Source organism: Hesperophylax consimilis, chromosome 30, assembly GCF_061612785.1.
Source record: "Hesperophylax consimilis isolate HC1 chromosome 30, BYU_Hcon_1.0, whole genome shotgun sequence".
Classification (NCBI taxonomy): domain Eukaryota; kingdom Metazoa; phylum Arthropoda; class Insecta; order Trichoptera; family Limnephilidae; genus Hesperophylax; species Hesperophylax consimilis.
Window position 1 is genome coordinate 11,746,988 of NC_142865.1, and position 21,468 is coordinate 11,768,455.

Below are 21,468 nucleotides of genomic sequence, written 5' to 3' on the forward strand. Positions count from 1 at the left end.
GAAGCAACGAGCGTGTGCCAATACCGAGTTGTTTGGACCAAGGCTGTCCGTCTTCTCTGCCTAACCCTGCGGAGAAACATTGTGATATTTAGTTGTTCATGCTCTAGCATCGCCACAATATGTTATCTTTGTCAATGATGTTTTGATAAAATCATTTCCCATTATTAATCTGTTGTGAATTTATATGAGTCATGCATATAAAGATTATCCCATTGTTTTATCGGTAGATAAACCAACAGAGATATAAAAGCACTTAATCCTAAATGATAGGAATTACTTATCTTGTTTATCAACGCCACCAAGCATTTCGAAAATGTAACAATTATTTATTGTGAATTGAGACATAATTGAATACAAACGTCATTATAAATAACATTGTCATATCTATTAAACGTGAATCAAAAAATTACCTTCCATTAAATTAACTATTTTTGTTGTTGTTGGTTTTACAGATTTATAAAGTGTTGCAAAGACATTTTTGAAGTGATACAATCTGCTTCGAACGAATTTGAAGTGTTTTTTTTTACAGGAATACATTTAAAAAGTGAATTTGGAACTGTATTGAACGAATTTGAAGTGTTTTCTACAGAAACACATTTTTCAAGTGAATTACCAAGTGAAGTGTTTGCAAACACATTTTTGAAGTGATATTCATACTGTTTTGAACAAATTTGTTCAAGCTAGTGTTTCAGACGATGGTGTTTTTGAAGTTATCGCTTTAGATCGATTCACTTGTCGATTTTTACCGTCCGAAGATGTCGGGAGGTAATAACAGCAAGGGTGGGAGGTCGGGGAACAGTTCCGGAGGGGGAGTGCGGAGGGGAGGTTGGGAGGAAGCAGGAGCAGAGTTTTACCAGGAGAGCTATCCAGGTGGAGGAGAGAATATTGCCACTCTACTCCCCAGCAAACATCATCGAAGTAAGTTTCTACTTATTTGTTCTGTATATATATAAATATATAGTTTGAGATTGGTGAACATTTCATAGGCATACAATCAGTGCCGACCCTAAGCAGGCGCAATTGGAGCAGTCCGCTCCTGGCGCCGACTTGACAAGGAGCCAAGGACGCTGATAAAAGCTAAAACATAACACAGCATCCTTGAGGTTTTTACTAGCGCCAGGTGGTTTGAATGTGTCGAGTGGATGTACAAAGAAAGGAGTGTAAGGAGAGTATTGTGAATAAAGCAAGGAGTATGTGCCAATACAGAATTGTATGATGCCTTATTCTCTATATTTACCTCCACGTAGAATGATGTAATGTTTAGTTAATTGTCATGTTAATTTGTATAGATCAGATTAAATGGTGTAATACAATAAGTATCAAGTTATGTTATTAGATGACTTACCTGTGTTCAATCTATCATTCATTATCTATGCTACATCACTGTAACGGTCCGAGATTGTAACGGTAATAATGGCTTCCTCTGAACTAACTAGGTTTTGGCACACAGTCCTTGCTTCATTCATATTCGTACATAGTCACATAGATACTGTTCTGTTATTCTGACATGGCTCTACTTGAATGTATGTATTTGGTTCAGTCAATCATCCCGTGTCTTCGTCGGGCATCCCTGACTTGTTCTACAATTCATTATATATTCAAATCAAGCTGTTTACTATGATCGTTCTTTTAGTGTAACAGGCCCTCTCATCTGGAATAGACTTCCCTCAGTTCTTACTAATCTCCAGAATTTGGCTGAATTTAAACGGGCTTTAAAAACAAAATTATTTAAAAAATCTTACCATTTATAAATTTTAACTTCTTTTCAATATTTTACAATAAGCCATATTCTAAAACTTCCGGTAATTGTTTGGTTTTGGTTGTCTCCTTATTGTACCTTTTTAAAATGTCTGCTCAGAAAATTCTCATTTCTGAGCACAAACTGCCTCCTGTTTTATGTTATGTTTTAGTTTTAATATTCGTGTTTTGTCCTGTCCTGCTGTTATTGTTATTCTAAGTTTTGTCATCACTTTGTATAAACATGTATTTAGTGTTATAATATTAGATCTGTATTGGGTAAGGCACACTGTAGGAATAATTTTAAGAACCATTAATACTGAATTACCATTTTTTTAAAGTTTGTTATACGAGTAGTTAAGCGCACTTGAAGTGAAATGACACTAAACTGCGCTATATAAATGCCATGTTATTATTATTATTATATTCATTGTATATTCTCCTTACACTCCTCTCTTCGTTCATTCGTTCTACATGCCTAAACCATCTAAGTGCTCTTTTCTTAATCTTACTCACTTACATCGGCCTTGCATTCACCTTCCTTTCTCTTGCTTTTAATCCATAAATTTTTTTATTTTTTATTTATTTGTATAAAAATTACATACAATGTTATTTATACCCGCTAAGCTACTGCAAGTAGCTTGTCAGCAGGAGATTAGTTGCACATATAATAATAGTACAATACATAAATGAAATAATCATCATCGCTTTAGCGTAGTAATACATACATATCTACAAAAACCAAAAAAAAAATTGTGTTATACTTTAAAGTTGAAAATACAGAAACAGTGTTATAATAATAATAATAATATTTATTTATTAATTTCTTACACAATTACCAATTTGGGTTTAATGCATATAAGAAATTAGGTTATATAAATTTTTTTTAAAAGATTCTTTTCAAGTATTTATACATAAAAAAAGATATTTCAAGAAATGTGGAATTTCTAAAAAAAATTCAGGCAGTGGTGAAAGATCTCGTCAATGTGGAGAGACTCTTTCAAGAATCAGAAGAATTTCCCTTCTGAATCTCTCCTCACTGACACCAAATATATCAATCTCGGAGATTTGGTTCAGGAGCAATATACTCCTCCCTACCGGGAGAACCATTGGCAGGTTAGTTCTGCAGGCAGGAAGATAGAATAATCTATGATGACGTTGTCTAAGATAGTCATCTGGAACATAGAGACTCACGCGCTCCAACACGCTCACGAGTTGTCAATATAGCCTCGCAGCAAATGTTATGTGGAAAAACAGTGTATCACAGTCTTAATACATGAGGTTACTCCTTAGTAGCCATGATTTTAATATTAAAGAGAATTTAATAATGGAGCAATTTTCTTTTAATTCATATGGCAATTTGTTAAAAATTAAAGGTATTATGTATTCAAGAGTTCTTTTACCATATTTGTTTTGGAACACAGGTACTTTCATTCCTTTATTTTGTATGAAATGTGTATTGTGTACATGATCCACCATTGTTTTATACGGACTCTCAATATCCTTATATTGAAATAACACATTAATTTTATCAATGCGTATTAACAATCTAAGTAAGATCATGCGATGACTTCTCAAGAGCATGTGACATGCATAATATAATCAATAATCAATTCATCATGCTTCCCAACATATCTTTTCCCATCTCCTCCCACAGCGCCCTCTCTTTGTGAAGAGACACATGTTGCAGGAGTGAGGAAACAGAGAGGCCCACAAATCGTTCCACAGCCGAGCTGTTGAACTTACAAACTAGTCGTAGAAGCGACCTGTTCTCATGTGACTAATGTCAACCATGTACAAATGTTGGGCACGCGTTTGTCATGTTTCCTGACTACAGTAGTAGTAATTCTATGTATGCTCCTATTTTATGAACTGTATTAGAGTTAGAGATTAATTAATTGTTGTTTTATTTCCGCAGCCATCATTCGGAGGATAAGACCTGCGGCAGAACGGAGACAGTCCACCGTGGCCAGAGGCACTTCAGCGTCAAGAGATGTCCTTGTCTCCATGTTACCGGATCTCTCTGGTAACTAACTATATATTATTCTCATTTAAAACAATATAGCATATTTGTGGCACGTTCCGGAGTGGAAGATTCTCTTAGTATCGTCCTGGTGAAAGAGCACCATTCTAAATTGGTGTAATATTTGTTAATTTATCAGCCAATAGCGAGCCTAAAAGCATCAGGTCACATGATATAGAGATGAACTTAACAACCCAACTTGGTGTAAACTTGTTGTACAAGCTTTTAAAAACGCACACGAAACCAGCGAAGATCATTCATTTTATGGTAAAAGTTTTGTCGTAATTTATTGCATGATGTAGTTGTTTTGCTAGAAAGAAATGTAAGATTTTTATCAATTATTACTTTTATGGATACGCCGCCTTGTAAGGTTTTTTTTTTATTTTTTATGTTCGCATAACTGATTAAATTGTTAGTGATAAATTCTGCGAGTGCCCCTTTCGAAAATATTGGTAGCTGCCTCAATTTCGTGTTGGAAAAATGATCTTCACAAAGCTGGTTCAGTGAGCGTCGGGGCAAACTTGCTGGAAGACAAATTTGCTCTGTACTGACCAACAAAAAGTAAAAAGCGAAGCTTCTTTCGATCAGAGATCTATAAATAACTGCCTCAACACGAGCTAGCCGCTAGCCTAATGAGGCAGGTAATGAGAATCCTTAACTTTATCTTTTCCGATTTTATGTCCTGGTTAAATCTTCCCCATAGGAAAAACTAAACCCTTCCACACACTTTTCCACAAATGATTATCTAGTCAATCAAAATTATGCAAGTGCATTATATAAGCAAAATAAATACAAAACAATACAAGAACAACACAAGAACAACACGTCAACTCACCAGAGATCAAATGGGAAAATAATTCACCGACTCCAGATATTTTCATATCAGAGGGTTCGGCTCGGTAGAACTCTCTTTTCGTTATCCTACATGTATTCAAAATGACCGACTTTTGCATCTTTGTATATAAATTTTTTGATAGATCTAATACGCCTAAATTTTGAATGAGAGAGCTAGGTATAATGCCAGTAGCCGAAATAACGAATGGTAATATTTTTATCGTCTGAGAATGCCAAATTCTTTTTATCTCATTTCCTAAATCTGTGTATTTTCTTATTTTTTCGTTAACAGATTTTTGAATATTACAGGAATTTGGAATAGCGACATCAATGATATAAGTTATTTTTTAATTGTGTCATGTAAAACTATATCGGGTCTATTATGACCAATCGTTCGGTCTGTTAGTATAGTTTTATCATAATATATTTTATAAAATTCGTTTTCTAAAAATGAATTTGGTTCGTATTCATAATATGGTATCACATATATTACGGCAGTCAATCAAGTTATGTTTAGTTACCAAACTTTGATGAATTATTTTTAAAACTTGATTGTGCCTAAATGTATACTCGGACGGTGCTAATATAGAACATCCCGATATAATATGTTCTATAGTTTCCGGAAAAGCCAAACATTTTTTACATAAATCATCAATTTGATTTGTATCTTTGATTATATGCTTTCTATAATTTTTAGTATTAATGACTCTATCCTGAATGGCAAGCATAAATCCTTCTATTTCTGCGCTCAACTCTCCAATACTTAACCATTTGTTTGACGAAAATTTGTCAACATACGTTTGGTTGAGATAATTGAAGTGTTTTGCGTGTAAAATTTTATTTGACCAGGAATCTAATAATTCCTGGTTGGGATTTAAAAAAATGTTGGCATTCTCGTCGTATAAATTTAAAGGTGTAATGTTTCTATCTGCCTTGCAAATTATTTTGTGCATTTCTGAGCTTTGAGCTTTCCAATGGAAAAAAAATCTTAGCATTTCTACCTGATTATAAATATAAAGATATTATTATTATTAGATAATAGACTTTCTTTTTGATAAATGTTTTCTTAAACCAATATTTTTGATTCCGGTGTTAATTTTTAAATTCACACGCCCTGTCTATTTAGGTCGATGCTGATACATACTTTAATGTACAAAACTTAACTTAATTTAATAAAATATTGCTAAAACAACTGATAGTGATAAGTCGAATGTGAGATTGTAACAACATTTACAATATTTTATTAATAATTTAAAACCTTTTTATTACCCCGGCTTCATTCGAGTTTGAACACTTTTTTTCTTATTGACCAATAAATTATTGATAAGTAAGGAATAAACGATAAGCATCTTGTCTTATTTTTCAAGGTTTGAATTAATATTTTAAAGCCACACATGTTCATGGTGGAAATATTTTTTGAGTTTAACATGCAATACTCTTTCAGTAATCTGCCGTTCGATTATCAGACAACTACTATTAACCGCAATTAGTTTTGTTTTTTTTTTTTGATAGGAGACAGTTGACGTCAAGTCCCGTGAGCACATAACCAAAAACAAATGTGGAAAACTGTTAATTTCGCCGTAGAAAATACAAAAAAAACACAAAACATTAAGTACATTGAACATCTTAAAAAAATTATAGATGCCAATATACAGCCTAAACAATGTTCAAACATATTTAATTCCTTCTTTGCAAATGTTGGGAAAAATCTTGCGAAAAATATTCATAAGCCTTCAAACCAAGAAAACCATAAAAATAAAAATATACAGAAACGTAATATACTTTCAATGTTTGAAACAACAACAGAATGTGAAATCTCGAAAATAATAGAAAATATGAAAGGAGGTTCGTCTCCCGGTTTTGATTCTATTGCGACACACATGTTAAAAACTATGAAACCTTACTTAATAAAAACCTATCACTCATCTAATAAACTTAAGTTTAACAAATGGAATTTTTCCAATGAACTACAAAACCACAATAATCTCACCTATTTACAAATCTGGAGATCCACATCAAGCAACGAATTATCACCCAATATGTCTAATTTCTAATATAGGAAAGATCTTTGAAAAAATAGTAAAAAAACAATTGTTAAATTTTCTAGATAATAATAAAATATTACACAAAAACCAGTTTGGCTTTATAAAATCACTCAGCACACAAGATGCTATTGCTAACGTAACTTCATACATTTACGAATCATTAGATAAAGGTAAAAAATGTGCGGGTATATTTATTGACCTTAGAAAGGCATTCGATAGCATATCCCATGAGATGCTATTAAAAAAATTGAATAATATCAGCATAAAAGGCAACGCGATTAAATAGATCACCGACTACTTAAAAAACCGTCCTCAAGTAGTAAAAATCAATCGTGTTAATAGTGATCAAGAGATTACAAGCTTTGGAATCCCCCAAGGTACAGTGCTTGGACCAATTCTATTTACTATATATGTAAACGATATTTTTTTTCAACCTTTACATGGTCAAATTACGTCATAGGCCGATGACACAGTATTAATAATAAGTGATAAGACTTGGGAAAAAGTAGAATTAAAGGCCACAGAAGACATCAACACGCTCAAGAATTTTTTCGACACTAACTTACTGTCACTTAATAATGAAAAGACATTTGTAATTCCATTTGCAATCCATACAAATGATACTCCTAAAAATTTTAACATTGTCATACATAATAATACTAAAATTCACAGCCAAAACTATTGCAAATCAAACTGTACAGTACTAAAAACAACAAATAAAATTAAATATCTAGGAGTAATTATTGATAAAAATCTGAAATGGAAGGAACAAATATGTCAAGTAGTAAACAAAATTAGAAAATTAATATATATATATTTTTAAGAATTAGAAACTTTCTGTCGATAAAAAATCTATATTTAATTTACTATGCCTTAGTTCAATCCACTTTACAATACGCTATTATTAGTTGGGGATCCGCGTATAAATGTAACCTTCTTCCAATTGAAATTATACAAAGAACAATTATTAAAATTATATTAAAAAAATCCTTTGACTACCCAACAGAACGCCTGTTTGAAGAATTTCAAGTACCTACATTTAAAGACCTATATATTAAAAACTCATTAATCCAAATTATAAAAGAAAAAGATAAATATCAATTTTTAAATGAAAACAGAACGCGACTTAGACATGTTTTTCTATGCCCAAAACTAAATACGTCTTTTGCACAACATCATTATACTTACCAGGGAAGAACTTTTTTCAATTGTCTACCAGAAGAAATCAGAAGCATTAATGATAAAACCCAAATACTGCTCTCTGTCAAGAGACACTTTAAAAATATTCTGAAAAAAAAAAAACTTCTGTCACTTAATTAATCTCACAAATATCCTTTTGTTTTCTATAACTTCCTTTCTTTTTTTAAATTTATTATATTAATATATTATCCTTCACTACTATCAAAAAAAAATACTACAGCAAACGTACATTTATGTACAATGAATTATTTAAGTACTAACTAACAACAACATTTATGTACACTCCCCTTCCATACACAAGCAAATGCTTTCAATGGAAGAGTAGTAAAAAGACCCAAGATGTAAAATGAATTATGTACCATGTAAACACATTATTAAAAATAAAAAATAATTACAAAAAAAAAAAAAAAAAACATAGGCTATAAGCCCGTTGTGCTCTCTCCCATTTAACCTCATTCCTTTAACAGTAATCCGGTCCCTTTAATAAAGTTCACCAGGGTTGTCATTAGAAATGTGGCTATGTCTTCTGGTTCTATAATGTGTCTTCCCAGGTATCTGAGCCTTGTTCCCAACAGAGCGGGACATTGGCACCAAAGGTGGATTGGAGTCTCTTCATCCTCTTCACATTTCCTGCATCTGTTGGTGTTTAAAACTCCCAACAACTGCATGTGTCCTCTTAGTAGTCCTACCAGTTCCCTCAGTGAGTTTCTGTCCATGTTGAGTAGTTGTCTGGTTCGCCTTGGGTCTGGTCCGTTTACGAGTACTTTGGATTGCCTCATTCCGCGTGCCCTTTTCCATTCCTCCCAGTGCCGGGATTTGACCCACCTTTCAATATGTATTTTGATGTCACTGCCACTCCTACGACCGGCTCGGATCCTCATTGCCCTCGATTCCGCTCATTGCCCTCAATTTCTTTATGTCCTGGTACCCAGATCACGGTTATTCTATTGATGGTAGCAAGTTCTTCAAGAATGGTTTTGCATCCCATAACCAGTCTGGAGTCGCATCGGTTACTTTCCAGTGCCATTAGAGCTGCCTGGCTATCAGGGCATATGCCTATGTTCTTATTCCTGTACCCGATACATATGTTATCCTGTGCGCAAGCTAAGATGGCCTCCATCTCCGCTTGAAATACAATGCAATGTGTTCCTAGAGGTATACTAAGTTCCCTCTTGGAACCCTGTAAACAGACCCCGGCCCCTGTTCCCTCCACGATTAGTTTTACTAGTTGAAAGCACAAAAATCAAGCTCTATGATTCGCCGGTATTCGTATGTCAAATTCAGTAGTGCGCCGGGTGCTTAGACTTGAACGCCAAGTCAAGTACACCAATGATGTACACGATGACTCAGTTACTACAGCCACCTGCTAGAACTGACCATTTTACCACTCACTGGGGTTCATTAACCTTTTGAACGCGTTAATTTGCTCCGTTTTATCTATACCCGTACGCGGTACATATTTTCAAATACCTATGCACGCAATTAAATGTCAAATTATAGCATTCTGACATGATTTATTGGACTATATAGACAGAACAGATTATTCTCCACAATATGATAACAAATCCTCGTTTGTCAACACTCTTAGATGTTTATAAAAACAAAAACATAAAATTTCACACAAAGACGTAGCGTATCTTTTGAATGTGGTCCTGCCATTCACTCGGCGTGTGTGTACTTAGGCCACTGCGTTGATAGACACAAGTGGGACACCATGATCACTTATCATTTTTAGTTATGAATAGTTGTGAATGACATACTAGTACTAACGCCATCCGTTGACAAAAATGTAAACTAAATAACTAAAAGGCGCGAAGAGGCGCACTTGATTATCAATCTTTTTTTATGAAATACAATTTTATTTTTGAGAAATTCTTGTAGATGTCAGCATCGTGATAGTTCTACGAATGTCCAAGTGAGCAAGAAATACATTTATGACGAAAGAGCGCTGGAATATCGGCCGTCAAAGTTTCCGTATCAACTGTTGATACGGCCGCGTGTGAGTATAGACTTTTTGCCGTAACAACAGTTGATACGGCCGCGTGCAAAGAGTTAATGTTGTTTTACGACATTTCGGTTGGTTCTCTGTGTATTCTAGCAACTGTCGTATGTGTTTCTGTTTGTTTAGTCCACCACATTCTTTTGTCTGAATAAGTTTATAAAATGCTATCTTCTCACATGCGTAAACACGACACCTTAACTTTAAACCACAAAATGTAAAATTTTACGAAAGAAAGGTTAACAGTGTTTTTTTTGTTTTTACGGAATAGTTGTTTTTTTTTTAATTTTTAGCATTTTTTATGTATGCACTGTAATCTGCCGCTTTTACTAATTGGACACTTATCCGATTTTTGGGGTGGTGGATTAGTGGTTACTCAGGTACCTTATTTCAATATAACAGTGACCCATTCTCATGAAGCTACCACTAATTGAGAATGGGTGTTCCGCTCTTGTCATTAAATTAAAAGCAATTTGTTTTTCATTACAAGTAATTATATAGAACTAATATAAATAGATAGATAGTCTGCACGTGGCCCCACCACAGCTTGATAATGTCTTCAGATGTCGAAACACTGTCACATGTAATAATAATTTCACACTTGTTTATAAATAACTGTTTTTATAAATTAAATAATACAATGCATTTTTGGGTAGAATCAAAGGCAGAACTATCCAAAAAATTGACAAAATAAACTAAATATGCCATATTATTATTTAGGTACGCCACTACTCGAGTCAGACAGTGTCAAGTACTACTTAGTACACAGTGCCAAGCTTTATGGTACCTAGGCCGTCATAGAACCTACTGGAAATTTCGGCCGTTGCTCAGCGTTACGGGTGGCAATATTTGTAGCCACAGCAACTAGAATGTTCGGGAACGTTCTCAGGTGCAACTTGAATGGTATTGACACCTTATATAAGCAACAGCGGGAAGGTATTCAGTCAGTCTACCACGCGCTAATCAAATTAACTTACTCCCTTCGCGCCGCGATTACTTAAATAATCCTTGCTGTAATAAATCTATTATAAAATATTACATGGTTTACTTTCAACACCGAACACATCTTCAACCTTCGCAACAAATTTGTTATCTAAATCATCGTATATCTGTGGTATTAAAAATGATTTGAAAATCGTGTTTGGTATCAAAGATGGAATCAAATGCAGAACTGTTAGATTTCGATCGATTCTGGATAGTTCTGCCTTTTATTCTAAACGACTCATATAAAAGAAAACAATTTGCAGTGTTACGAATGAAATAAAATTGTTTCTTTTATTTTTATTTTACAGAGAATCTTTCCAATGAGGAGAGCACTTGGGAGGAGATTATGCAGATCAAAGCCATGCCGGTGCCAATGGCCCAAAAGAGGGAACTCAAAGCACAATTACAGGTATTATATTCTTGATTTCATCTCATCTTTTTCCCCGTGTCGTGGACCCTTTGCCTCGACACAGCGCCACCAGGCGTCCTTGTCCTGTGCTAATTCAGCGGCCTCCGACCATAGCAGGCCGAGTATCTCCTTGCACAGCCTATGGAGTTGTGTCTCCCAACTTTGTTTGGAGCTGCTACTGGATTTCTTCCCTCTAGAATAGCACTCAATATTTTCATTTTAATTTATTTTTAAAATATTTTCAATAATTTGATTTTCTGGCAATTTTAGTACGTGACCAAGACCCCCAATTACGATTTGATGTTTTATTTAGCAACTAGCTAAAGTCCCAGGCCTTGCACGAGCTTTACTCTGAGTTTTTTTTAAATCAGATATAGACAGTAATTTTCCTCTTATGTTGATCGCCGAGTGTGCAAAATTTCATCAAGAAGTATCAAAATTCTGCTTAAAGGGGTGTGAAAAGGGGATGGGTATGGTTTTTCGAAACCTCAACTCTACGTTCCTCTTGTTTTGAAGGTCAAGTGTGCAAAATTTCATCACTCTCGGAATAAAACTGTTGATTTGCATAAAAATCAAATTGACTCCGCCTGCCACAGACACTTCCCCGCAGGGGTAGGCAGAGAGGACGGACCACCAAACAACTCGGTCTTGGCACACACTCCTTGCCTCATTCACATTCATACATACTCTTCTATTATTCTGACTCTTGACATTGCCCGACTTAAGTATCTGATTCACTTGGTCGTGCCATGTCTTACTCGGGCGTCCCCGACTTCTGCTACCATTCACATTTTCATCGTATATTCTCCTTACACTCCTTTCTTCGCTCATTCGCTCTACATGCCCAAACCATCTAAGCGTCCCTTTCTTGATCTTACTCATTACGCTTACATCAGCCTCGCACTCTTTGCGGATCTCCACATTCCTCACATGATCATACATGGTTTTACTCTTACTCTTTATACATGGTTCTCACTCTTTATACAGGGTGTATCGGCAAGTACCCGACAAACTTTAACCAGCTATTCCTCAGCACATTTGGAGTAAAAAATGTTATGGGCGCTTTGCTGTCCGGTAACATTTTTTTTCCATTAAAAACAAAAATAAATAAAAAAATCCACACTCCGTCACTGTCATTTGCATTGTTTCTCGTGTTCAACAGCTGTTATTAGCAAGTGTGTCAAAAAGTGTCCTCGCTCTTTCGTACTCACTAAATAATAATAGTTAAAAATGAGACGAATGGTGCCGTGCCATTTCGTTGTGATTGTAAAAGCGCGCCAACGTAGGTACGTACGTACATTATTCAACGAAACTCGAACAAAATATTGCCAGACGGGTTTTCAAACTTTGACAAAGGATAAAACATTGGTGACATGTGGTGAAAATATGAATAGTAATTTTTTTATTAAAAAAAAATGTTACCGGACAGCAAAGTGCCCATAACATTTTTTACTCCAAATGTGTTAAGGAATAGCTGGTTAAAGTTTGTCGGGTACGTGCCGATACACCCTGAATATATATATAAAAATAAAATGTTATAGTAATCCCAGAGAGAGGTTGACATAACCTCACAGTTCTAGTATCCTGTGTCTTTTTCGTTTTCATACAAGACATTTTAGAAAGAGTAAGACAATCATCTATGACGTATGTAAGACCTCGCTCTGGGACTATTTTAATTTCGAATTGTGTGCAAATCGCTGATTCAAACGTAACCCAATGAACACTTTAGCGTGTTAACTGTTCATAAATATAGCCATGTTGTTGTTTTTGGACGCAGTTAATATAAACAAAGCATTTTATCGACACAGTGATGCCGTACTTGCACCTGTTTTAGTGTGTAATAGTCTAATATTCCAATCTACGCCTCCATATTGTGTAGAGTGTTATTTATTTACAGAGCGAAGACGGTTTACATGTAGTTCCCGTGAGCACTTAGGCCATAGGCCCATTGCTATCTCCCATTTTACCTCAATCCTTTAGCAACAACCCAGTCCCTTTAATAAAGTTCACCAGGGTTGTTATTGGATATGTGGCTATGTTGAAAGCTCTTGAAAGAATACAAAGCAAATTCTTACGTTTTATAAATTTTAAAACGGGTATTCCAGCAATTATGTTGAACTACAACACTCTGTTAAATTATATGAATTTCCTCAAATTGTCAGACAGAAGAATTTTCACTGACTTGGTATTTCTATATAAAATTTTAAAGGATTAAGTTGATAGTTCAGTATTGCTAGAATTGATAAGCTTTCGGATTCCACAATGTAATACTAGAAGTCAGGATTTATTTCAGTGCAGAAATTCTGGGACTAACTACCATATGAATCCTATAATTTCTATACCCGCTATATCCGATTTTTTGACAAAATGATCTGAGTATGACATCTTGTTCACATTTTTGCGAGCAACAAGAGGAGCCTAAAATTGAGTTTCAAAACCCTCCTTATCACGACCAAAAATCATGTTAAAACTGCGAGTGAGAAACCAAATCCGCTATATCATACAGAAAGTTACTATCAAAGCGCGCTATATCGGATTCAACCAATCACAAGCAGTTATTTTGCCAAAATACAATATGGCCGCCGCTCTGACGCCACGCTCGTGTGTCAAAATGATCTACGCGTGTGTTTCTAAACCCGCCATGTCGGCTCAGTTGACTTTCAAAAGCCTCTATATCACGAAGTGAGTATCAAAATCCGCTTTATCCATTTTATTTATCGAAATTACTTAATTATTGCTACACATATATAGAAAAATAAATGCTTTTCGAAATTTTATTACTCCAATTCATTATATAAAAAATTGTAATGCAATTATTTATATACGCTAGAGATGTGACAGTTTTTTGCGGTTTTCTCCAAATCAATGAAAGTTGATATAGCGGGTATAGAAATTACACGACTCATATGTATTCCTCTTTGCCCAGAATACAAATGGAGGGAAACAATTATACCAAGTCAGTGGACATCTTCAATTTATGTTTAACTCTTTGCACGCGGCCGTATCAACTGTTGTTACGGCAAAAAGTCTATACTCGCACGCGGCTGTATCAACAGTTAATACGGAAACTTTGACGGCCAATATTCCCGCTCTCTTTCGTCATAAATGTATTTCTTGCTCACTTGGACATTTGTAGAACTATCACGATGCTGACATCTACAAGAATTTCTCAAAAATAAAATTGTATTTCATAAAAAAAGATCGATAACCAAGTGCGCCTCTTCGCGCCTTTTAGTCCTTTAGTTTACATTTTTGTCAACGGATGGCGTTAGTACTAGTTTGTCATTCACAACTTTTCATAACTAAGAATGATAAGTGATCATGGTGTCCCACTTGTGTCTATAAACACAGTGGCCTAAGTACACACACACCGAGAGTGGTTTATTTATGACGCCGAGTGAATGGCGGGACCACATTCAAAAGATACGGTACGTCTTTGTGTGAAATTTTATGTTTTTGTTTTTATAAACATCTAAGAGTGTTGACACACGAGGATTTGTTTTCATATTGTGGAGAATAATCTGTTCTGTCTATATGGTCCAATAAATCATGCCAGAATGCTATAATTTGACATTTAATTGCATGCATAGGTATTTGAAAATATGTACCGCGTACGGGTATAGATAAAACGGAGCAAATTAACGCGTTCAAAAGGTTAAACAAATATAAAATGTTGTTAATGAAGCAATTCAGTTATGTGCCATAAATAATGTATATTTCTTAATATTCTCATGTAAAAGCCCCAAAAAAGGGTGTAAATAAATAAATAAATATTTTCTGGCTCCACAATGTGTCTTCCCAGGTCTTGTCTCTCGTCTCCAATCCCCTTTGGTTCCGTGAAGGCCCCACAAGGGAAGAGTTAGAGTGTTGGTTTTAAAGCGGATGTTTTTGAGGTGTCCAAAATCTACTTCAATGACATACAATAATTAGTAGATTTTTTTTTTTTGTGTGAATACCGCACAAGAATCCTAAATGCTACCAATCGTCTTCCCAATCGGATTATGTTTTGAAACTGAAAGTGGTGGGGAGGGGAAGGAGATGGTGATCTGGTCACCGAACTCTGCTAAAGCCATTTAAAGCGATGTATCAATTCTGAAAGACGGTCTTACATTAGAGCGATACTGAGAGCATCTTCCACTCTGGAAAGTGCCGCAATATTATTATTATTATTATGTAATGAGCAGGCAGCATTCTGCTGATGCGCTCATATCTGATTTGACAACAAGTTTGCCAGTAATTGAGTTGTTTTAAGTTTGAACTAAGTCCTTTCTTCTCTCCAAATGTGAATCCAATAGAGCTTTGAATTGATTTATATTTGTTGCATCGATGACATGTTGTGGGAGTTTGTACCAAGCATCCACTACTCTATTTGCAAGGAAGTGTTTTCTAGGATTAGATGCAAAAGGCGTTTTGGTAATTTTTTTTGAGTGTCCACAGAGATTTATATTTTTATTAGTAGTGAAGATTTCTTGGATGCTAGGGCAACTGTAATGTCCAGATAAAATTTTGAAAGTCTCGATCAAGTCACCCCTTTCTCTTCTTTCTTGTAAGGTTGGTAATCTTAGTTCCTTGAGTCTATCTTCGTATCGTAGATCTTTCAGAGCTCTTGGTATTTTAGTGAAACGTCTCTGTACTCTCTCTAACAGATTTATATCCTTTGCGAACTAATATACTACATATTATTTTTAATTAATTAATTGAGTAATAACACTAATTATTTGCGTATGCCGGGATTTGAACCCGGGACCTCAGGATTGCTAATTGGGAGCCTCACCCCTCCACCGCAGATGCCGTATCATATATTCAGTATCGCTCTGGTAAAACAACACCATCGTATAATCGTAACAAAATGGCTTTGGCCATATTTGGTTACCAGATCTGAATAGCCAGGTAACCTTCCTTTTTCCCATCTCATTGTACTTAATACCTTCAGCCTCACAACGTACCCGATTGCGGATACCACAGCCTCACTGATTTCAAACGGTTGGGAGCAGTTGGGACTCTTGTGACTCTATTCACATTAAAATAATATATTATGCTTTGTTGCGCTTCCTCCTTCTTTAGCCAAAGTTTCGAACAGCGTTACTGTTTCCATCATCAGAACAGATGTGGTGAAGTGTCTTTATGTATGTAGAAGAGATACCATGTTATGCGCTCCAATCCTCTTAGGGCCGGAATAATTTAACATTTAGTTTTGGTTTAGCCATCAGTAGGTACCGGCATAATAACCCAAAAATAAATCGACAGTAATACTTGTCGTCTTAAGCAAAAGGGCAGCTGGAAATTTTCAATGGTCACATTCTGATATACGAGACTTTGAATTTTATCAACCTATTATAATAAAAAGTTTATCAGAATGTGAATGAAATATTCCAGCTGCCTTTTTACTTATGATGGCAGAATACTTTTGGCCGTGAAAATCTAAAATCATATCAAAATCAGATAATATCAGTATTAATTCATCCTTCACCGTCTGTTTCAGAGTGCGACAAAACTGCGTCTGCAAGGCTTTGACCAGCTCAAATGGAAGCGGCGAAAAGCCTGGCAGGGCACCAGGGCGCGCGTTAAGGAAACCATCGGCAAACTCCAACTCTGGAAGTACTCCTTCAAGACTATCGAGGGGAACTTCGGCACTGGAGTCGTGGCCTACTTCCTCCTGATCAAATGGCTCCTGTACCTGAACCTCGCCATTTCCGCATTGATCTTCATCTTCGTTATACTTCCAAGCATCATATTCCAAGGTTACACCGAATTTGAGCAGTGCGACATCAACGATAGTCCAAACTCCACGGAATGCTGCTCGGAAAACTATCTCAACAACACGGCCAACGAGGACACCTCCGTTTTGCACATCATTCAAGGAACTGGATGGATGGAGAAAACCTACCTTTTTTATGGGATGTATTCACATAAAATCTTCACGTATTATGTCGGCGGGAACGATCACAACGCGACGTTTTTCACCGACGATACAGGAACCAAAATGTATTACAATCTTCCGCTGGCTTACATATTAATCCCGATTGCGTATTTCTTACTATCGTTGATTGCTATAGTCAAATCAGCGGCGAAAGGGTTTAAAGAGCGCCTCGTCGAAGGTGAAGGACAATTCTATCAATACTGCAATCTTATATTTGGCGGGTGGGACTTTTGCATTCATAATGAAAAATCAGCGAATATAAAAAATAAAGCTCTCTATAACGAGATGAAAGGGTGTCTCGAAGAAGAACGGTTGGAAGAAGAACGTCAGAGCAGGTCCAAAGAAGAACAGATAAAATTGATCTTTGTACGAGTCCTCATTAATATCGTCGTTGTGACGATTCTGATCGTTGGAGGCTTCCTCATTTTCAAAGCGTTTAATTTCTCGGTATCTGAATTAAACTCATTCGCTTCTGCCGAGCAATTGGTGAATGATACCGATTTAACGAAGCACCGTGAGTCGTATTTGATGGATTTGATTACCGTCGTCAACTATACAGACAGTGAATATAAACTGTCTCAGCTCGATTTCAAAGCGGATCCGTTGGGAGTGCATCCATCTTCGTTAGGTGTTAAAATGTTGCTTGAGAATAAAGCGGACGTGGAATTAGACACGTTGAGCGAAATACGTATATTCGTGTTGCAATATCTTCCTTCTTTATGTATTGTGTTACTCAATATCATTGTGCCGATGATATTTCAATATCTGATCCGTTTCGAGTATTACAGTCCGGGGTTTGTTGTGAAACTGACTATATTTCGCACGGTATTTTTGCGTCTCGCTTCCTTAGGCGTTCTGTTAAGCCAGCTGTACATTTTGATCAACAATCGTATAGTAGCTGATACTTGTACAGATCCCGAGCAATTGCAATGTTGGGAGACGTACGTAGGACAACAATTGTACAAACTACTGATTGCGGATTTCGCGGTGCAATTCATTGTGACGTTCCTTTTAAACTTTCCACGTTCGCTGTTAGCGAGACATACAGAGAGCAAGTTCATTCGCATGATTGGCGAGCAAGAATTCGATCTTCCGAAGCACGTTTTAGACGTGGTTTACACTCAAACATTATGCTGGCTCGGAGCTTTTTATTGTCCGATGCTACCGCTGATCGCAACCGTGTTATGTTTCTTCACGTTCTATTTAAAGAAGTTTGCTTGTTTGGTGAACTCGAAACCGGCTTCTACAGTTTACAGGGCATCTCGATCTAACTCCCTCTTCATGCTTGTGTTATTAATTAGTTTCTGCATTGCGATTGTTCCCGTTGGTTACGCAGTCGCTGAGATCTCTCCGTCGAAGGGGTGCGGACCTTTCAAAGTCTTGGCGACAGTCTGGGATGAGATTATCATAACGTTTCAGCAATTCCCGCAGTTTTTGCGCACGGTCGTCTTTTTAATCGGTACGTCAGTTTTCGCGATCCCCGCTTTTATTGTTTTAATCCTGCTTTTGTACTATTACTGGGCAGTCACGGACGCGAATAGGCACATGGTTACCGTGCTGAAAAGCCAGTTGGTCTTGGAAGGCCACGATAAGCAGTTTTTGCTCAATCGGCTGTCTGCGTTCATCCGGCAACAGCAGAAGCGCAACGAGCGCGCGCGTCAGCATCACGCACACGCGACCAGCGTGGAAGATGACGATTCTAGTCGATTTGCGGAATAATTGACTCCATGACGTGTTATTATTTATTTTATTTAAATTTAAGTACAGCAATTATTCATGAGATCTACAAAAACTATACATATTATGTTTAATCAGTCATTTAATTTTATTAACATCTCACTTATAATATTTAATTGAAACCTAACCTAACCTTACATGCATATATCATTCTATTATAATATCTCTGTATTAAAGCTCAACCTATTTTGATTTAGACTGCTGCAAAAAGTGCTCAATTTTTTGTCGTAGACCACAAAAATTCTGCCATTTTTGTACATTTTTTTAGGCAGATAATCCATATTGTGTAACGTTAATAATCCCTACGCTGTGCGGCAACCACATGATGAAATTGATCAAACATTTTCATAGATTATCAACTTTATCGACCTGTCTGTGGTTTGTGGTTTGGCCCTTGATCCACAGCGATTCTCAAGTATCCGATAATCATTTCCAATCCACCAGGCGGCGTGGATTTGATACTAAATATAACCGTAAATTCAAATTTATGGTTATATTTAGAGGTTTGATCTTCAAAACAAGAAGGTCTCTGCGTAAACCCTGGGCAACACCGGAAACTTCAGTTACTTTCTAAATAAAATTACCTTATTGGGGATACGCAAGTATCCTGTATGCATATTGAGTACTCATATCGCAAACAACTTGTCGCATACATCCGTATACGTCGCTACTGAAACACGAGACCCGCATCACCACCAATTGTTGTTAAATTTTCAAAACATCAAATCTAGAATGCTTTCAGAGACCTCAGTCACAACCAAACAGTTGACTGTTTTGTTCCCATCATTGATCTCATGTTTAATGTTTTGACAACATGCTTTGGAACAACCTCGCACAGCTGGTCGTTGGAGATTGTCATCACTGACGAGTTCACAATACGTTGGCAACGTGTGCCTATTTACAAACCACCACTCAAATGTATGACGCTAGTCGCCTAGTTACTTGAAATCGTCGAGTATCGGATGCTCGTACATCCCTGTGGAATAAACTGACTTTTTTTTTTAAATCGGTCTAGATAGATCCCAACTCTAGATTTATTTATTTATTCAGTGGCTGTAACAATTATACTACACTAGACCAAAATGTCCGCATTTACTAAGCTATACACTAATCAGTATTATTTTAAATAATCTATTTATTACGTATTATACTATAAGTCAACAATATTGCTCCATCATGTGGATGTGTCCTATTTTTCGCTCTGCAGGTTTGTAATGGGCATTTTTAGCAAAGCCTTAAAAACCTAAGTAACTGAACCCATATGAAACGTCTTTTCATTGGATTTTATATATACAGGGTGGGACAAAAGTAATCACCCGATATTCTTTTGCTGTAATTTTTTTTTTAATGATTAACTTTGGTACTGCTTGTTAATCCGAGTTCTTGCGGAGTAAACCGATTCATGTTGATGATTTGTATTCTGCGTTTGTTTACTTCACAAATGTCAAAACCGAATTTACATTTGGCGCCATTTGCAAAAGTTATAGCGTTTTCCAATAGGGTGATTACTTTTGCCCCACCCTGTATATATAGATAGTTGCTATTGGAGAACAAATAATATCTTGGGACGGTACTAAATGCTCCAAAAATGGCAACACCTTGAATATAACCTTAGATCACATCAAAGCATCTGTTATTTGCCATTACTGTCAACAAATCATCAAAAATATTTACAAAATTGCCTCTTTTACTATCTAATTTACGAGAGATGGAATGGCTGATAGAGATATTGGGTAAATGCAGGTAACTCCATTAATGGAGGACTGAACGCAGTTGGCGCTAACAAAAAATTGTCCAAAGAAGCAAAGCTAGCAGTCCACAATGGAGTGTTGGTACCTACCCTGATGTATGACAGTAAGGCATGGAACTGGCAGAGAAAGGACGAAAGTAGACTGAATGCTGTAGAAATGAGGTCCCTGAGGCGTATGTGTGATAAAAAACCGGTTCCATGATATTTCATCAAAATGAAAATTCAACTCACCTTTAAAAAGTGATTAGTAGTGATATAAAGTCATTAAAAGTGATGAAACAAAAACTAGGTTTAATAGTTACCTAGTTTTTGTTTCATCACTTTTCATGACTTTATTTCACTTTTTGTAGGTGTGTTGAATTATCATTTTGATGACAAACCTGGTCACCAATAAAACCATATATGATCGTGTGAGAAATGTGGAGATTCGCAAAGAGTGCAAGACTGATGTAAGGGTAATGAATAAGATTAAGAAAGGGACTCTTGGAGGGTTTGGGCATGTAATGGGAATGAACGAAAGAAGAAGAATATATGACGTAAATGTGAATGGTAGAAGAATTCATGGACGCCCGAGGAAGACATGGCACAATCAGGTGAACTAGATACTTGAGTCGGGCCATGTCAGGAATCAGAATAACAGAAGAGTGTGTATGAATGCGAATGAGGCAAGGAGTGTGTGCCAAGACCGATTTGTTTGGCGGTACATCCTCTCTGCCTAACCCTGCAGTAAAAGAAGTTGTGAAAAGTAATCAGGGGTTGGTTGGAATCTGTGGGTCGGTGTGTCTAAGGACGGGTTGTTTCGGAGAATTTGAACAATTCATCAAATTACA

General features: G+C 36.2%; 1 protein-coding gene across 1 annotated transcript; it reads left to right on the top strand.

The window, feature by feature from the left end:
• Window positions 1-469: 469 nt before the first annotated feature.
• Window positions 470-19,524, top strand: LOC149409639 (transmembrane channel-like protein 7). The gene is made up of 4 exons (XM_089649721.1): window positions 470-918; window positions 3,656-3,763; window positions 11,131-11,231; window positions 16,714-19,524. Exons 1-4 carry the CDS (start codon window positions 756-758, stop codon window positions 18,868-18,870), a joined length of 2,529 nt encoding a protein of 842 aa, XP_089505847.1. The 5' UTR covers window positions 470-755; the 3' UTR covers window positions 18,871-19,524.
• Window positions 19,525-21,468: the final 1,944 nt, after the last annotated feature.